The sequence below is a fragment of the Mytilus trossulus genome, chromosome 6 (assembly GCF_036588685.1).
Source record: "Mytilus trossulus isolate FHL-02 chromosome 6, PNRI_Mtr1.1.1.hap1, whole genome shotgun sequence".
Lineage (NCBI taxonomy): Eukaryota > Metazoa > Mollusca > Bivalvia > Mytilida > Mytilidae > Mytilus > Mytilus trossulus.
The window spans coordinates 51,607,673-51,624,781 of NC_086378.1; the positions used below are offsets into that span (position 1 = coordinate 51,607,673).

The following is a 17,109-nucleotide window of genomic DNA, read 5'->3' on the forward strand; positions in this document are numbered from 1 at the left end:
CATTATTCTCTATCCTTAATATTTAAACACTCCGTTTTTTTCTATTTTTCTCTATTATTTGTTTTTCGCCCATTATTCTGCACTTTTAATTTAATTTTCTGTAAATCCCACCCAGGCCCTCATTAAACTATCCAATGACAAGACGGCAATCAGTAGAAGACCAGGAAAGGTCACACGGGTTTGTGAATGAATAGCTTGATGATTACAAATACTCCAGTGACCATTCCCAAATAGTTTATGTCATGCTATATTTGGTAATTCAAGTTCAAAGATCAAAGATAACCAAAACTACTTTTACACTTTCCCGGATATCTTTGAATGTCTTAATTTGTCTTGAACCCTTAATAATTTTAAACGGAACAATATATTTACATAAACGGAGATACATGATCAAGATAAGAGAGAAAGAAGATCACTCGATTGGAAATAATATATTAAACTGAGAATTGACTTAGAACTTGGGTCAGATAATCCTTAAAAAATGTGAATCCAAAATGCAATGTCAAAGAACTGAAAATATCAGGTGTACATGTACTTTTGTAACAATTGAGCTGAAAAATCTAATAAATCAAAAACATTAATATTGTAAAATCGCTCATATAAGAAGATGTAGTATGATTAAAAATGATACAATTCGCAATAAGAGACCAAAAGACTCAGAAATTAACAACTATATTAGGTCATCGTACGGCCTTCAACAAAGAGCAAATCCCATACCGTATAGTCAGCATTAAAAGGCCCCGAAATGACAAATATAAAACATTTCAAACATTTGTGTGCAAAAATAATCACGGAATGAAAACATACATGATATACATGTGATTATTTTTGCACACAAATGTTTGAATTGTTTATATACAAATGTTTAAATTTTTTATATACAACTCGTCTAAACATCAACCAACAATGTTAGATCTGTAAATTTGCTTTCGCAAATTTTTGGTTCTTCCCTCGCCGGGATTCGAACCCATGCTACTGTGGTATCGTGACACCAAATCGCCTGCACTGCAGCCGTCCCGCTAGACCACACGACCCCCTGGCCTCTCAAAAAAATAGCTTTCGCTGGCCATGTGTTACCTTTCCACGTCAGTTTTAATCTAGCGGCGTACTACAGTACATGATATATAAGGCATGAAGATGTTATGGTTACAGATCAGCTAAATTATCTATAGTAAAGGATCCTACAAATTAATGTAATATACAGTCACAGAAAATAATTATATTCATAAGTACGTCTGAGTCAGTGACAACCCTACAAAAGATGTATCCATCGGATCGCCATCAATGATGGTGATACATGGCTGTGTACATAATGTATATACAACTCGTCTAAACATCAACCAACAATGTTAGATCTGTAACTTGCTTTCGCTTTATATATACAGCAGCAAATGACAAACACTGAAAAAGCCGCCCTGACTTGGGACATGCAAATACAGAATGTTGCGGCACTGGATGATCCAGACTGACTTACTGACTGACCTATGGGTAAACGGCTCCAGTCATGCATCATTGATTCCCTATATAATCAACCAAAGTTTTCCCATTAAAGGAGGCCCGGTCCCCCTGAATCCGCCTATGGGCAAGGTTAAACTAAATTGAAAGCGCACCAACCCTATCCCTAAGAGGGGACAGTGGTGTAACAGTTTAACAAAAGAACAAACTGATAAATCAGGGTTTTTTTTTGTTCAAAAGTGCTTAAATCAACAGAGCCATCAAAAGTAGAATGCATCTAACAAAAACACATTGTGGACGTGACAGAGAGTACTCATATATTCCCACAACAAAAAGACACTCAGTACAGATCTAAGAGTACTAGCTTATCTGGGATATTCACTGCGGTCAGGAGTGATGGTTGTCTTTTCATGTGATGTATGTTTCCAAAGAACTCGTAACTTGTATTGCCTGACAACAATCGTTAGGCACTCCTTTTTCACAATGAAACTGACTGAATGAAGTATTTGCCACCCAGCAGTTAAAACTATCAGTGATTCCTTTTTTGATTTTCAAAATACCTTTGATTACAAAACTGAGTTAAACCATTTCGAAAGACAAAAAACTCTCTCAGCCCAGTCACAATTTGTAAAATTAAATCATCATAGGTCAAAATACGTTCTTCAACACGGAGTCTTGGCTCATATCGAACAGCAAGGTGCAAAGGACTCTAAAAATGATATATACAAAACCATTCAAACAGGAAAAAACAATTGTCTAATCTATATATAAAGAACCAGAAACGAGAAACTACTGAACATAAGATTCCTGACTTAAGTCAGACAGGCGCAAACAAATGCAGCAGCTTTAAACGTTTTAATAGGTACAAACCTTCGCCCTTATCTGAAACAATAGTGTAACCTCACAACATAAAAAAGACACAATATAAAATATCAATTGAAATGGCTTAACTCAATCAAAAGACAAAGACATATATCTGCTCTGCTTGGACGTCTTTTGTTCTTAATTACTCGTGAATTCCATAGATACCATTGTTTAAAGACTAACTTAAAGCATTAGGCTGGCTTCATATAAGAAACAAGAATTTGTCCATAGTAACGGATGCCCCACTCGCACTATCTTTTTCTTTGTTCGGTCGATCGTGAGACAAATGGAAAACACACTAATTTCGCATTAAAATTACAAAGATCATATCACAGGGAAAAGTTGAACAAAGTTTCAAGTTGACTGGACTTCAACTTCATAAAATTAATATCTTGGCTAAAAGCTTTAACATGAAGCATGATAGACGGACGAACGGACCGGGGAAAAAAACATAATGAATGTTCTTAGGTGAGGCATAAAAAAGAATTCATCACCATAATTGACTTCACATTACTCTAATTGATTGGCTACTGAGGTTAATATTAGTAATTTATTTATTCTTCAGAATTTTAAGATACCGAAATGTTATTGAAATTTCTTTAACATCTGTAATAGAACTTGAAAACGCCAAAAATTAGGAAGATATATAATTGAAATAAATTAAAAAAACAATATAGATAAAGTAGGTGTATTGCTTCAACCGTACATAACATATCGTGTATTGCTCTTGGTCAACCAGTATTTAAAGCAGCAGTAATTTGACAAATTATATATAAAAAAAAAAGAGCATGTGGTATGATTGCCAATGAGAAGACTCTCTACATGTTTACTTGTTATATTAAAGTTTACTTTTTGCCAAAGTCAGAATTATTCCGTTAGATAAGACAATATTGTGGAGAGGGCTTATATAGGCTATGCCTGTTGCCCATTCCAATTTAATTTATTTGAATAAAATAACATTGTTTAAACTAAACAATATAACCAAACTTATCAAATGCCTAATATACATTTGTAGCTATGCATGTGTTTCCGGGTTTATAATTCAACAGATATCTTGGGATGGTCACTCCTATTTATACAATTGTCAACAATTATATACTACCGTAGGTGTTCCTTCATTAAACTTTCTGACCTTCCTGTTCTTATCGCCTATACTTCAACTCCGGATTTAGAACTACTGTCCAATGGGAATATTTACGTAAGCAAGAGTATATAAGTCACTGGAATATTCCGTGATATCAGTATTTCGTTTTTCGTATAGCAAAGGATGTACAGCGCTAAGGCTCTGATTCTTTGCGCCGTCGCCGTCTATCAGACGGTGACACTTTCGAATGCAGCAGGTCAGTGCTTTTGTTTGTTTTAGAGTTTTCCCGCTTTTTTCCTTTTTTTCTTTGATTTTTTCCAGTTCACTTATATTTTTTTTTCAATTCGTCTTACATCAAATCTTGGTTCTCTATTTAAGAGAATACTTCCATGCCTCAAAGACTTTAAAATCCCCAAGAAACAATTTTCAATTAAACTACGCTATTCATATTGAAAACACTTATATTCATACAAAAGAGAGGCGAAATGTACCCGAGGGATTAAAACTTAAAAGTAGAAAATAGAATGACGACGCAATTTCTAAAAAAAACACAAACAGACAAAAAAATGTACATACAACAACGATACCTTTTCTTTAAACTATTGTTTTTTTTAAATATAATTCAACTTATGTTATCAATTCTAAAAAGAATAAATGCATTCTTTCACTAAGAAAAGTGAGACTGATTTTCTTAATGTTTCATCAGACTACGGAACATAGGCCTATATGTTTTTTCATGACTTGTATTTTATTCGATTTTGAAATTGATTCTAAAGGATAAGAGACAGACAAAAAGAAACTATATTATGTATACATGACATATTTTTTTTTAAATCTTTCATGTAATGTATCTCTGCTAGTGTCGTACAATTTTGTATTTATAGTTTTCATCTTTGTTTTGTTTTTAAAGGAACACGGTAAATGTTGTTTAGAAGACTTATAAAGTGTACAATATAAAACTAGAGGCTCTTAAGAGCCTATATCGATCACCTGATTCTACTTGGGTTTTTGAAATCATATATAAAAATATAAAATTTGGCTAAAAGTAACAACACAACCTCATAAGGAAAGGAACATTCAGGCTATGTTTGATTTCATTCATAAGTCCCCTACTGGCGGCCATCTTGGATGATGGATCGGCTACAGAGTAATAACACTTGGTCAGCACCTCATAAGGAACATTCATGCTATGTTTTGTTTTATTCCATTCAGTGGTTCTCTAAAAGAAGTCATTTGAATGCATTTCCCATAGGGTCCTATGTTAAACTAAGTCCCCCTGCTGGCGGTCATCTTGGATGATGGATCGGCTACAAAGTAACAACACTTGGTCAGCACCTCATGAGGAACATGCATGGTTTGTTTTCATTCCATTAAGTGGTTCTCTAAAAGAAGACATTTGTATATATTTCCCATAGGGTCCTATGTTAATCTAAGTCCACCTCTGGCGGCCAGAATGGATGATGGATCAGCTGCAAGAAACAACATTTGGTCAACACCTCATAAGGAAAATTCATGCTATGATTGGTTTTATTCCATTCAGTGGTTCCCTAAAAGAAGTTTAAAATGTAAAAAACTAACGACGACGACGACGACGGACGACGGACGCCAAGTGGTGAGAAAAGCTCATTTGGCCCTTCGGGCCAGGTGAGCTAAAAAGAAGATGTGGTATGATTGCCAATGAGACAACTATCTACAAAAGACCCAAATGACACAGACATTAACAACTATAGGTCACCGTACGGCCTTCAACAATGAGCAAAGCCCATACCGCATAGTCAGCTGTAAAAGGCCCCGATAAGACAATGTAAAACAATTCAAACGAGAAAACTAACGGCCTTATTTATGTAAAAAAAAAATGAACGAACAACAAATATGTTACACATAAACAAACGACAACCACTGAATTACTGGCTCCTGACTTTGGACAGGCACATACATAAATAATGTAAACTTGCTAAATGAACTTTTCATCATTTATAATTATTTAAAATTCAAGGATCCAATCCAAATGTTATACAAATAATTATATAAAAAAACCTAACCGAAGACATTCAACGAGTGACAGACAGAACAACACATTAAATCACGAAAACGCGTAATAGCGCACGAGTTGTTCGGTTAACAGTGGAATATTTGTCTATATTTGAATACAAGTTAAATATCTTTTATTACACTTATTGTCACAATACTGGTTACTATTCCGAACGTGTTTACAAGACAAGGTAACAGCTGACCGATTCAGTCTTACCTAACATAGGCACGAAAGAGATGAGATTATCAGTAACCATACGTGACTCGAGCTGTTCTTGTCAAATGATAAGACTTCATGAATTATAAATTATTCATCTCCTCTTAACTCACTTTACAATGAAGTAAATATTTTAAGATATATTTAAGTAATTAAAAAAATTTATCATAAATTTTTACTTTTGTACATACAGATGGCCAAAAGATAAAGCTGTGTTACTTTTTGAATATTTCATTAATTTTAAACGACTTTATAATTTTGCTGCAAAGAGAATATACGATAGCATACCATTAGAAAAATAAACTATTCAGTAATAATGACAATATGATCTGCAAGTCCGAAAGTCTGATGCACTAGGGGAAGACCATTTGATTTTTTTTAAATAGGTTTTTATTTTTCATCTGTTGCTTTGCATGCAAATTTTTTTTCTTCATTTCATACCGGAATTACGTGTTGCAGAATATTCATTTTCATCCTGTCTTGTGAAAATCATTTATTTTCAGTTATAACCAGGCCAAGTTATTCATTTTCAAAATCCTCCTGCCCCCCCTCCCCTCACAAGAAAAATCAAACGGTCTTCCACTTAGTAAGTGAATAAGAACGCTCAACAACACACGAGATTACGAAAACATCAATGTTACATTTTGTGTAGATGGGTTGTTATCTATTGACGAAGATATCGCATCTCCTTGTCTTTCAATTATTTATTTTTTTAATTTTCATGATATTATACACCCCCCGACTTTTTTATCTATTTTTTTCTATTATTTCCTCACTAAAAATTTTGCTTTTTGAAAGAAACAATATATGTATAATCATTATGTACATGATTGTATAGGATATTTTTGTCTCTTGTTGCACTAAACCTTCACAATACATATGCTACAAATGTATGTCTGTTGCCTAATTCAATCCAATGTATTTGAATAAAAAACTGTTTAAACTAAACCTTAACAATAATCACATCTCAAACACTGTTTGTTTTCCACAATGGTTTTATACTTATCCAATTTCCTTTATTTGATGTAAATACTGTTCTGTGGTAAATAAATAATAGTAAAACTAAACGCGTACAGCGTATTAGAGGGTCGTGGTTAGGGGTCTTTCCCTTTCTGTATTATGTCATCAAAGTTTCTATATTTAAGTTGATTTTCTCTATCCTTTATATCGACACATGGCGCTAACGAGAGTTGTAAGTTGTAAGTTATATCTTAACACCCCATGATCATTATAATCCATTCTATAGTTTGTAAGACTATTTTTCTGTATTTTATTACTTTTTTTGGCACACCAGACCTACCTAATTATAAATCAATGGACCCTTTTCGCGATGGATATGAACTTTGACACTGTGCATATGTATCGACATATTAATCCTCTGATTATTACGTTGTGTATTTGCTAAAATAGAATTGAAAATGGAAACAGGGAATGTGTCAAATAGACAAAACCCCGAACAAAGAGTCGCAAGACAACACGAAGCAACCAACCGGGTTTCAGCGCAGCGAAAAAATCTTGCACCCGGAGGCACTCTGCAGCTGCCCAATAAACAATAACGTATACTATAGTTCAGCAAAATGGACCAATCATATAAATGAACGCAAATTTAAAAAATGAAATAAAGACTAACAAAGGAAGGACGAACTTCGGACAGGTGCAAACATGCAGTCGGGTAAAACATGTTTTGTGATAACTCAGCCCTCTGCCTATACTTAAAGCCAATGTTGAAATAAAATACACAACAGTACCTAGTAAAACTCATTTTAAAAGAAGTTCGAGTCTGATGTTAAAAAGGTAACATAAAAATCAAAATGACAAAGATCACCATAAATACACGATCAAAATCAAAATCCACTTGATATAAAGCGTATATGAGTAAATATGGCGATAAAGTGACTTTCCAAATCTTTTGGTTTACAAACACTTAGCAAGAGGCATTATAGATAATAGAAAGTAATTCATTTTCCTCTGCGTTGTAAGTTTAGTGCTGCCAATCTTAGATCATAAAAAAATAACTTTTTTTCATACATAAAGAATGTATATTTACACACAACTGCTGTTGTTTTTTCTATGATCGGGTTGTTGTCTCTTTGACACATTCCCCATTTCCATTCTCAATTTTATACATCGGTTTGATAGAGTCTGTGAAACGTTAGGTGGCAAATACTGCCTATATTATTATGTTGCAGAGGTGGAGGTTAGGGGTTGGCTTGGCAAACCATTTTAACTCTTACTCATTGTATTATCTGTACTTACTTTCTTTTTACAGGATGTTCAACAAAAGCAGACGTAACATTCGTTTTAGATTCCTCAGATACAGTCGGACAAACAAACTTTGCAAAACAATTAAACTTTGTTAAGAATACAGTGAACAATTTAGAAGTAGGTGGAGACAAAGTGCGCGTTAGTACTGTGACGTTTAGTTCAGGTGTGCATAATCAGTTCTTCTTGAACAATTATGGCACCAAAGCAGACGTTATGAATGCCATTTCTGGCATCAAGTATCTACCAGGAAACACAGATACTGGGGATGCTATTAAATACGTCACGCAAACAACATATACTCCACAACACGGCTCCAGAAGCGGAGTACCACATATCATGGTTCTCGTCACTGATGGACCGTCAGTAACCAAGGATATAACAAAGTTAAGAGCTCAAACCGCCAAAGATAACGGTGTTATCGTCTATACTGTTGGTGTTGGAGGAGGATTCGATAGAGATGAATTGAAATCAGTCTCCAGCAACCCAGACTCCCGTTATTTCCTCACGGCCGATAACTTCGATTCCCTAAACAGCTTGTCAGAGCTTCTGGCAACTAAAGTATGCAACGGTAAGTTGGCAATATAATGGTCGTAAATAAATGGAAAACACAATAATTTAAACATGAATAAGAATTTATATCTTCAAGTTTTCAAGTCTGGACTGGTCTAGTTATCGGTACTGTTGTTCACTATCTATATATATATTATTTTATTGTATTACTTCTAATTACTAGTATATATTTGAATAATAAAATCAGATTATCTCTTGCTGCCTCTAAGGATTTGTATAGTTAGACTATACAAATCCTTGCTGCTTCTAATGTGTATGAAAAATCAGTTCGCATATTTCACGTCTTTCATTCCTTTCAGTTTTGATGTTTTTTTACTTATTTGGGTGACTATATATGTGTAAACGTACAAATCCCGTAAGACTGCAACAAAATCGAAATGATAAGTGATATTATATCTTTCAGAGGTACCAGATCGTAGTATGCTGCCAACATCAACAGGTTAGTATCAATAAGCTAAGTGTCAACTATAATAAAAGGCGTCTCGATATGCTGTTTTTTTTAATTTACTAATTTACACTGTACTTCAATAATAAACTTGGAGAAACGTTTCGGGTACACGTACATTCAATCCTCGAAGTGAAAACATATTGTATAATAATCAAATGGCATATGCTACAATGTAGGCAAAACATAGTTTGTCTCGAACATTAATTGAAGCGGAATATTGAATTTATAATTTCGTTAAGCAGCAATTTTGGCTCAATTGTTTTAAAAGTAAGGTTAAAGCTATAAAACATAGCTCCTTGATATATTATTGGCTTGCAAAACACTAATTCAATCCCACTTTGGGTCCGCATGCCTTATGAATTAATGTTGCCTCCATGCCTCTACTAACCTTTTCAAATATACCTTTGTTATAGACATGCACATTTGATGACCCTTACTGTGTCTATATGTACCATAAATTTATTTTTCTCCCAACACATATGCAAACTGAAATCCTTTAACTGGCAACATACTCTTCTTTAACTTGCAACATACTCTTCTTTAACTGGCAACACACTCTGATTTAACTGTTAGTGAATCTCTACAAGCTAACATTTCACGTTATATTTTTCAGGTTGTTTACAAAAAGCTGACCTCGTCTTTATGGTAGATTCATCAAATACAGTTGGTGCACTCAATCTAGAGAAAACAGAAAACTTTATTAAAAACTTCGTTACAAAATTAAATGTCAGCAAGGAGGGTGTTCATGTAGGTATTGAGCAATATGGCAGCCGTCCTTCTGCTGAGTTCCCTCTGCGAATGTACAACAACAGATACGATGTTTTAACAGCAATCCACGGAATGCAGATAATGGGAGGTGGAACCAACACCGGTGATGCTATTGAGTTTGCTAAAACAACGATGTTCTCTCCAGCAGCAGGTGCTAGATCAAACGTTCCAAGAATCGCCATTATGGTAACTGATGGTGGAACTTCAGAAACAGCCGCGGCCATTGCTGAAGCTGACAAAGCAAGAGCTGCAAATATCGGCTTAATTGGAGTCGGTGTCGGTGGACTTGTCAACATGCAGGAACTTAACGGGGTTGCGAATCAACCATCAGCAAGTCACGTGATCACAGTCAGCAACTATGACCAGTTAGAAGCAATTTCTAATCAGCTCATGACAATGACATGTGGTGGTAAGATTGAAATTTTTTTTAAATTCTTCTCTGATAACAGTTTTTAAATTTGTATGTTTTAATAACATATCCTAAACAACATTTTGAATAAAAAAAAAGGAATGCAAGAAGATAGAATTTATAAAGTTTGGAATTACTCAAAACACTATGATTTTTGTCTTTTTCAGTTCGAACAAATATTAACTTTGCAACAAGTAAGTAGAATTAGAATAATTATATGCTATAGTATTAATTTTGGGTCTTAGTATTTTATTTAAAACCAAACTTAGAGTAGCTCTGACGTGTTTTTGTTAAAAGCGATGTACTTCATCTCAGTTAAAGTTAACTTTAGACTGATTTGTTTGTGTTATCTTTTGGGTTTCATTTTGGTCATATTTATAAATCCCCTTGCTTTTGTTATTGGGGTTTAAGTTTTAACAATCCAAATGACGATAGATCCACAAATCAAAGAGTCAACACCATCGCCAAAAAAGCCTGAACTCCAATACCAATCTCCGACAAAGAAAAAGAAAAGAACGAGCATTATTCCAAATACACAAAACAAATAGTGTGCAATATTCCATTATTTTATTTTTTTTAAATAAAACGGCATAGGTGTCGAGAAAAAAACTTAATCCGGATTACAAACTAAAACTGACGAGAACGCGTCAAATATAAGAGGAGAAATTGACTACGACACAACAGAAACACAACATTAAAATGTAACACGCACAGAAACAAACTATAATATAAACAATGGCCATTTTCCTGACTTGGTAAAACCAGAGACATATATGTATTTATATGTCTCTGGTAAAACTTGCATTTCCACAATCACTGTTTATGTTTAATGACAATAACATTTATTTGAATTAACATTAATCTAAATGTCTCATCCAGACCAAACTGACTGTCGAGACAAAGTAAACAACTGCCACGAGTATGGATCAAACGTGTGCAGTCAGTACAAAGTATGGGCAGCAGAAAATTGTCAGGCATATTGTCAAACTTGTAAATGTAAGTAATTACTGTTATAAGCATATACGAGTTATAAAGATTCAGCGCTTTTCGTGTATACAAATTTCGGCTAGATTGTAAGATTTTTTCATTTTTTGAAAAATGGTCTTTTATTTTTTGTCACTATATAAAAAAGAAGATGAGGTATGATTGCCAATGAGACAACTATCCACAAAAGTCCAAAATAACACAAACATTAACAACTATGTTTAAGTATTATTAACGTCTTGAATTATTGACATTCATAACAATTTATTTTTAATCAATTCTCTACAGGGTTTGTTGGATATAATTTTGAATTACAAATCAAAGAAAATTTTTAACATATAAGTTCGCTTGTTTATTAAATACAATAAAAGACATATTATCCCTCATATGAGACAGATTGCTTGTCTTTTGTCTCGTAAACTTTTACTGAATAATGCATATTTTAATTTAGAACAAATAATAAATAAAATTGATATTTTTTAAACTACGAAATTAAAATCAAATTAAATGCTTTTTACCCGAGAGGTCGTGTTAATAATCTTTTTGATGACTACCGTATCCATAAATCATTCTTTATATACAATTGTATATGACAAATTACGGTTACAAGAACTACTTTGGCAGTTTTATTCTTTACATGCATGTAACTATTGTATATTAAAGATGCTGAAAACGTTTGCATTCCTAAATGACAGAACATTATTGCACCTGAAATATCATGGTTAACTGGAGACTTAATGAATACTTTTAAAAACAGATGATATGTTTACTATGAAATATTAGAAATTAATGTTTGCTATTTAATACCGATAATGTATATGTTTCTCTATCTTCAGTCCAATACTCTGTAACGGAAACCTGTACAGACGCTGTAGGAAATTGCGCCAGCTATGGGAAAAGCGCATGTACGCAATACAAACAATGGGCACAAGACAACTGCAAACAATCCTGTGGATTTTGTAGTAAGTGCATATATATTAATTCCCCCCCCCCCCCCAAAAAAAAAAAACAACCCAAAAAACAAACCACCAACTTTTAAATTATAGTATTGCGGATTTATAAACATATTTGTGTATGGTTATATTGCAGATTCAGAATTATATAATTATATTAAAAATAAAATGCAAAAAAACTTCAGACTTACATGAGAGGAGTCAGATATAAATATATATATATGTATATATGCTCTTGAAAGTGAACTTTTATTTCAAAAAATTGAAGCAAGCTTGCAGTGGATATTTTGTTCACACTGGCAATTTCGTTATTTGAATCATCTATAGTTTGTACTGCTATTCCCAATTTGATATAATAACTCATCTGATGAAATCCACATGATCTTTCCGGTATTGAGTTATGCTTAAGTTATTGCATAGGATGTCACGAGATGACGATTCTCCGAACAGGAAACACATTGGTTGTTTAAGCAATGATGAAAGTCTGTTCTGTTCTTAATTTTTGTTTTTTGTTTTCTTCCAGATGCTTCAGCAATGACCGGAGGATTCTGTAAGTATAACAAATATTTCTTTTATCACTAAAGTTTGTAAAAGTTTCACCTTTGTTTTCACTTGATTCATCTGAAGGCTTTGAAAACTCTTCGTGATAAGCAACTCGCCTTTTCAGAATATATAAAGAACAAGTATCTAGGGCGCCCGGTTCCTTTTGTCACGGGAAAAGATTTAATTGATTATATATCACCGAATCACCGAAGCATGACTGGAATCAGCCCCATAGGTCAATCAGTGCCTCCACTTACAATTTGTTAAAAGTACTGTATCTAACACTGTGTTTACAGTTTGTTCTTATATCATGCTGTTACTCCACTGACTCTCTACTGCCCCAGTAAGGGACTTATCATTATTTACCTGGGAGGGAGGGGTTGTCATTTCGAAATCAAACATACAAAATTTATTGATCCCCCCATAATATTTCACTATTTTTATTTGATCCCCCAGTAAAAACATTGAAAACATTTGACCCCCTCTATTAAACTGATTAACATGCCAAAATTTAGACATGCAAACACACTTATGTTATTTTACGAAAATAATGGAAATGAAATATTCTCAGTGGATTGAGTCCAAAACATATTTGAGGGAAGATTGTCTTGATATATGGCTCTTCCATGAGGCTTCTTTCGTGAATATAATTAGCGGCTAGAGCAACCCAGTGCTTTGAGTAGATTTTACTGACTTTTTTTCTATTATAATTTCCTAATGTGTGCTATTAAAGCAAACTTGATCCTAAGTAATTCTAAAAAATAACTTTTTGAAACAGTAATAACACAATATTTCCTAAGAGGAATTAATCTATTATAGTTTACGTAAGGCATTACGTAAACCTAAATTGATCATGAGTCGCTATACTTTTATATGAATAGTTCATGCTTTTAGCTTGAACAGTTCAATTACTCATTAATTGTCACATTTCATTCATAAATGTGTGATAGTTACCTCAAAATATTGATTTATTAGCCTACAAAGTACACATTTTGATAGAGTTAGAGGTATAAATGGGCCCAACGGGATCTTGTTATGAAATCAAAAAGATACATTAGTTGTATTCATCATCTCAGAATCATCATCTTGTGTATTCAATTGTTAGATTAGGTAAATATTTAATCATTAATTGGAGAATTTATTGCTCTACACTATATTCTTTCATGATGCGTCGTGATTTGGTTTTTTTTGGGACAAAATTTTGCACAAACCCCTGTAGATTTCGTTTTAATTTACAACGTGACTTGATTTCTCTCAAACTATTAAGCTGATTAAAACAAAACTTGGAAGTAATGCTTGTTAATTTAGTGATCAAAGTGAAATACATGGATAATGACTGAATTATCCGGATTATGAAACACCTATGCAGCTTCCTAGCCTACATCACCAAAGTCTTGTGATGTCTTACCTAATTATATATATACATTACATGTATGGTGTTAAAATTATACTTCGATTTGACTGTTGTAATCATTCTTCTTGGCATTTTGTCTCTTGAAGTATGTAGAATACTTATTTCCATGTGTAAAAAACATTCGGATCCCCCCACTTTGAATTATTTTGAAAAATTTGAACCCTCCTTTTCCACATACAGAAAAAAACAACTTAATCCCCTTGTATTTTGACCTCTTCCAGATAAAAAAATGATTAGTCACTAAAGTTGGAAAAATTATCACAAATACGTGATCCCAAATAATGTTTGCATATTCAAAATCAAAGAAATTATCATGGTCATTAATTTAAGGTGGTATGGGAGTCTAAAAATAAAAATGATAGAATTTGTTCAGACTTTGTCAAAATGTAGTATCTATTGATACATGTTCAAAAATATTATAAAAATGATAGGTCACCGCGCATTTTCTCAAGCTACAGGTTGTGACAAAATGACAAATTTTGTATAGAGTTTACAGGAAAAAACAACATTTTGTGAATAGAAACTAAACAAAATGATAGAATTGTAAAATAAATTAGGAAAAGATTGCTTTCAGACAATGCTTTGAGAATATCAAAAGAAAAGATAGGGTCACCGTACGTTTTTTCCGGCTAAAAGACAAAATAGGAAAATTTCATGAAGAGTCCTTCAGAAAATGCACTGTTTTAAAGTTATCTCCCCTTAAATTGCCAATTTGAAAATATTCAAAAACAACAAAAAATAATCTACACTTGTAAACATATTAATATTTCGAATTTATATTCTTATAAATTGGTTCTTTTAAATGAAAATTCACATTAAATATCTGAATTCCTGCATCTAATTTTGCTAACTTGATAGAAAATATGGACCTTAGATTCTCTGCTAACGTAATTTGTTATTTTCGCGACGTCAAACTGTGACATATCGGGCAAAGATGCATTTTCGACTGATTTTGATCATTTTCATCATTCAAACTGATCTAATTTGTAAACGAGTTCATGGACCCCTATTTTTCAAAACGGCATTTTGTTTGATTTTGCAGGGAGATTATGTGACCCAAAATTTTATAAAACTGTAAATAGAGGATTTTTTAAAATTTTGATAAACATGCAGTAAAAAATGACGTTTTTTCCTCAATTCATGAACATTTGATAAATATGAGTTATTTCTGAATAAAAAATTGCATATTTTTTTAGAATATTTATAAAATACAGAAATTACCGATTATTTAACAAAAAACAATTTGTGTTTATCTTTTATAACAAAAAAGTTATGTCTTTCTTCCGAAAAAGAAATTACGGCCACAAATCTGAATTTTGAGCAAATATACAAAATTTCGACCTCATTTTACTCAAAAAGTAGCACATGAAGGTATATTTTTTAAAACATATTTGATTTAATCATGTAAAAAATAGCCTATATGCAAATTTCCACGAACTTGTAAATACAGGATCAAAACTGTATCGTATGCCCTTAGTATATAAACGAAAACGAGGCGATAAGGATAAATAGTTTTTGTCTTGGTTTCTTTCCCCTTTCACAGATCGAAGCCTCCATTTACCCAAACATTTGCATTGACAAAAGTTTCGTAGGTGTTTTCTGGGACTAATAACTTATCTATTAGTACTAACTGTTTTCTAGAAATTGTATATCTAAATATACAGTTCAATAATGTTTTCAAGGAGTTTTAAATCTTTGATTCTTTTGCAAATGCACTTGATCAGCAGTTGATGATGATGACAACTTGATCTTATAAAATAAAATTTCGCGAGAGAACTTAGATATTTAACTTTAGGTATTAAATCTGTAAGATTAAAGATAGAAGAAGGATGTTATACCTTTTAATCCACCTTATTTCGGTACACTTATGGAATCACTTAGACTCCCCTGACCATGCAGTGCTCGATAACGACCAGTGCTCGATAATGCGCTACAGAAATGATTTTTTTTATGAAAATACAACATTTTTTATTTAATTTTTTTTTTGGTATTTATACCTTAAAAGGGGCTTTACAGGAAATGCACATTTCACATGATCTTAACTTATCTGGAAATTAATAGCAGACGACAGTGGTGAATCGAAGTTGAAAGGATCACTCTTGGAATCAAGTTTAAAAACTTTAATTAAATATTTAGTAGTTAAAAATAACATGGATCGATTTCAAATTCATTAACAATTCAAATGATATGATTTAGGCCATAGTTTTTTTATTTTTAGTTTTACGAATCCTCCTACCCTAATTTTTGCCAAATAGGAAAAAAAATAAAATTAAAAATGTTGATTTTTATTTTTTTTTCTCCTCCAACCCAGTGTTTTTCATGCAAAAAAAATAATTTTTAGTTCATAACTGCATGAAAGAATCTAAATTTATGCTCTTGGTGATTTAGTAAGTTGTTGCACATTGATTTTCAATTCAAACCTTGTCAAGAAAAAAAAAATAGTTGTTACACTAGTAGAAAATCTCCTGGTGAAATAAAAAAAAATTATTTGATATTGACGGTTGGTATTAAAAAAAAAATCAGCAGCAGCAGCAGTTTTTTTTTCTTTTTTTCGTCCTCCTACCCATTGGTTTTGTCTAAAAATTTCGTAAAACTAAAAATATAATAACTATGGCCTTAGTACAGTTATATTCAATTCAAGGCATTTGTAACATCATTTTTTGTCCCCCTAGAGCCCCTACATATTTTCACCTGACCGCCGCCATTTTTATGTAAACAATATATTTTGGGTAAACTTGCTTGTTTTTTCATGTGTATTCCGGTTTAGGTGTTTCATTTGTCACTGATGAGTCATGGTACTGCAATGTTTGTGTACAATCTAAGGAATAATGACCTATGAACATTTTTTTCAGAGTTTTTGTTTTCCAAACAATTAACATGTTGATAAATTTTAGAATCTCTGAATTTCTATGAAGATATCACCATTTCAGTAAAATTTGAATGTCAATTATCAGAAAAATGTTCATTTTATCAAATAGATATAATAGTTTTTATTTTATTTTTATTCTGAGGTTTTTATTGCATTATCGAGAATTGGTCAATTTGTATTCAAATTTAGCATATTTTTAGTATGTGAATCAAGCATGCCCCAAGGTGACATCATA

General features: G+C 32.6%; 1 protein-coding gene across 1 annotated transcript in view; it reads left to right on the top strand.

The window, feature by feature from the left end:
- The first annotated feature begins 3,569 nt into the window (after positions 1-3,569).
- Positions 3,570-17,109, top strand: part of LOC134722788 (uncharacterized) — a 93,970-nt gene continuing 80,430 nt past the window's right edge. The window contains exons 1-8 of the mRNA XM_063586416.1: positions 3,570-3,659; positions 7,921-8,484; positions 8,890-8,925; positions 9,548-10,111; positions 10,279-10,305; positions 10,991-11,107; positions 11,932-12,057; positions 12,572-12,598. Of these exons, the coding sequence (XP_063442486.1) occupies positions 3,587-3,659; positions 7,921-8,484; positions 8,890-8,925; positions 9,548-10,111; positions 10,279-10,305; positions 10,991-11,107; positions 11,932-12,057; positions 12,572-12,598 (1,534 nt within the window). The 5' untranslated portion in view covers positions 3,570-3,586. The remainder of the gene's footprint in view (positions 3,660-7,920; positions 8,485-8,889; positions 8,926-9,547; positions 10,112-10,278; positions 10,306-10,990; positions 11,108-11,931; positions 12,058-12,571; positions 12,599-17,109) is intronic.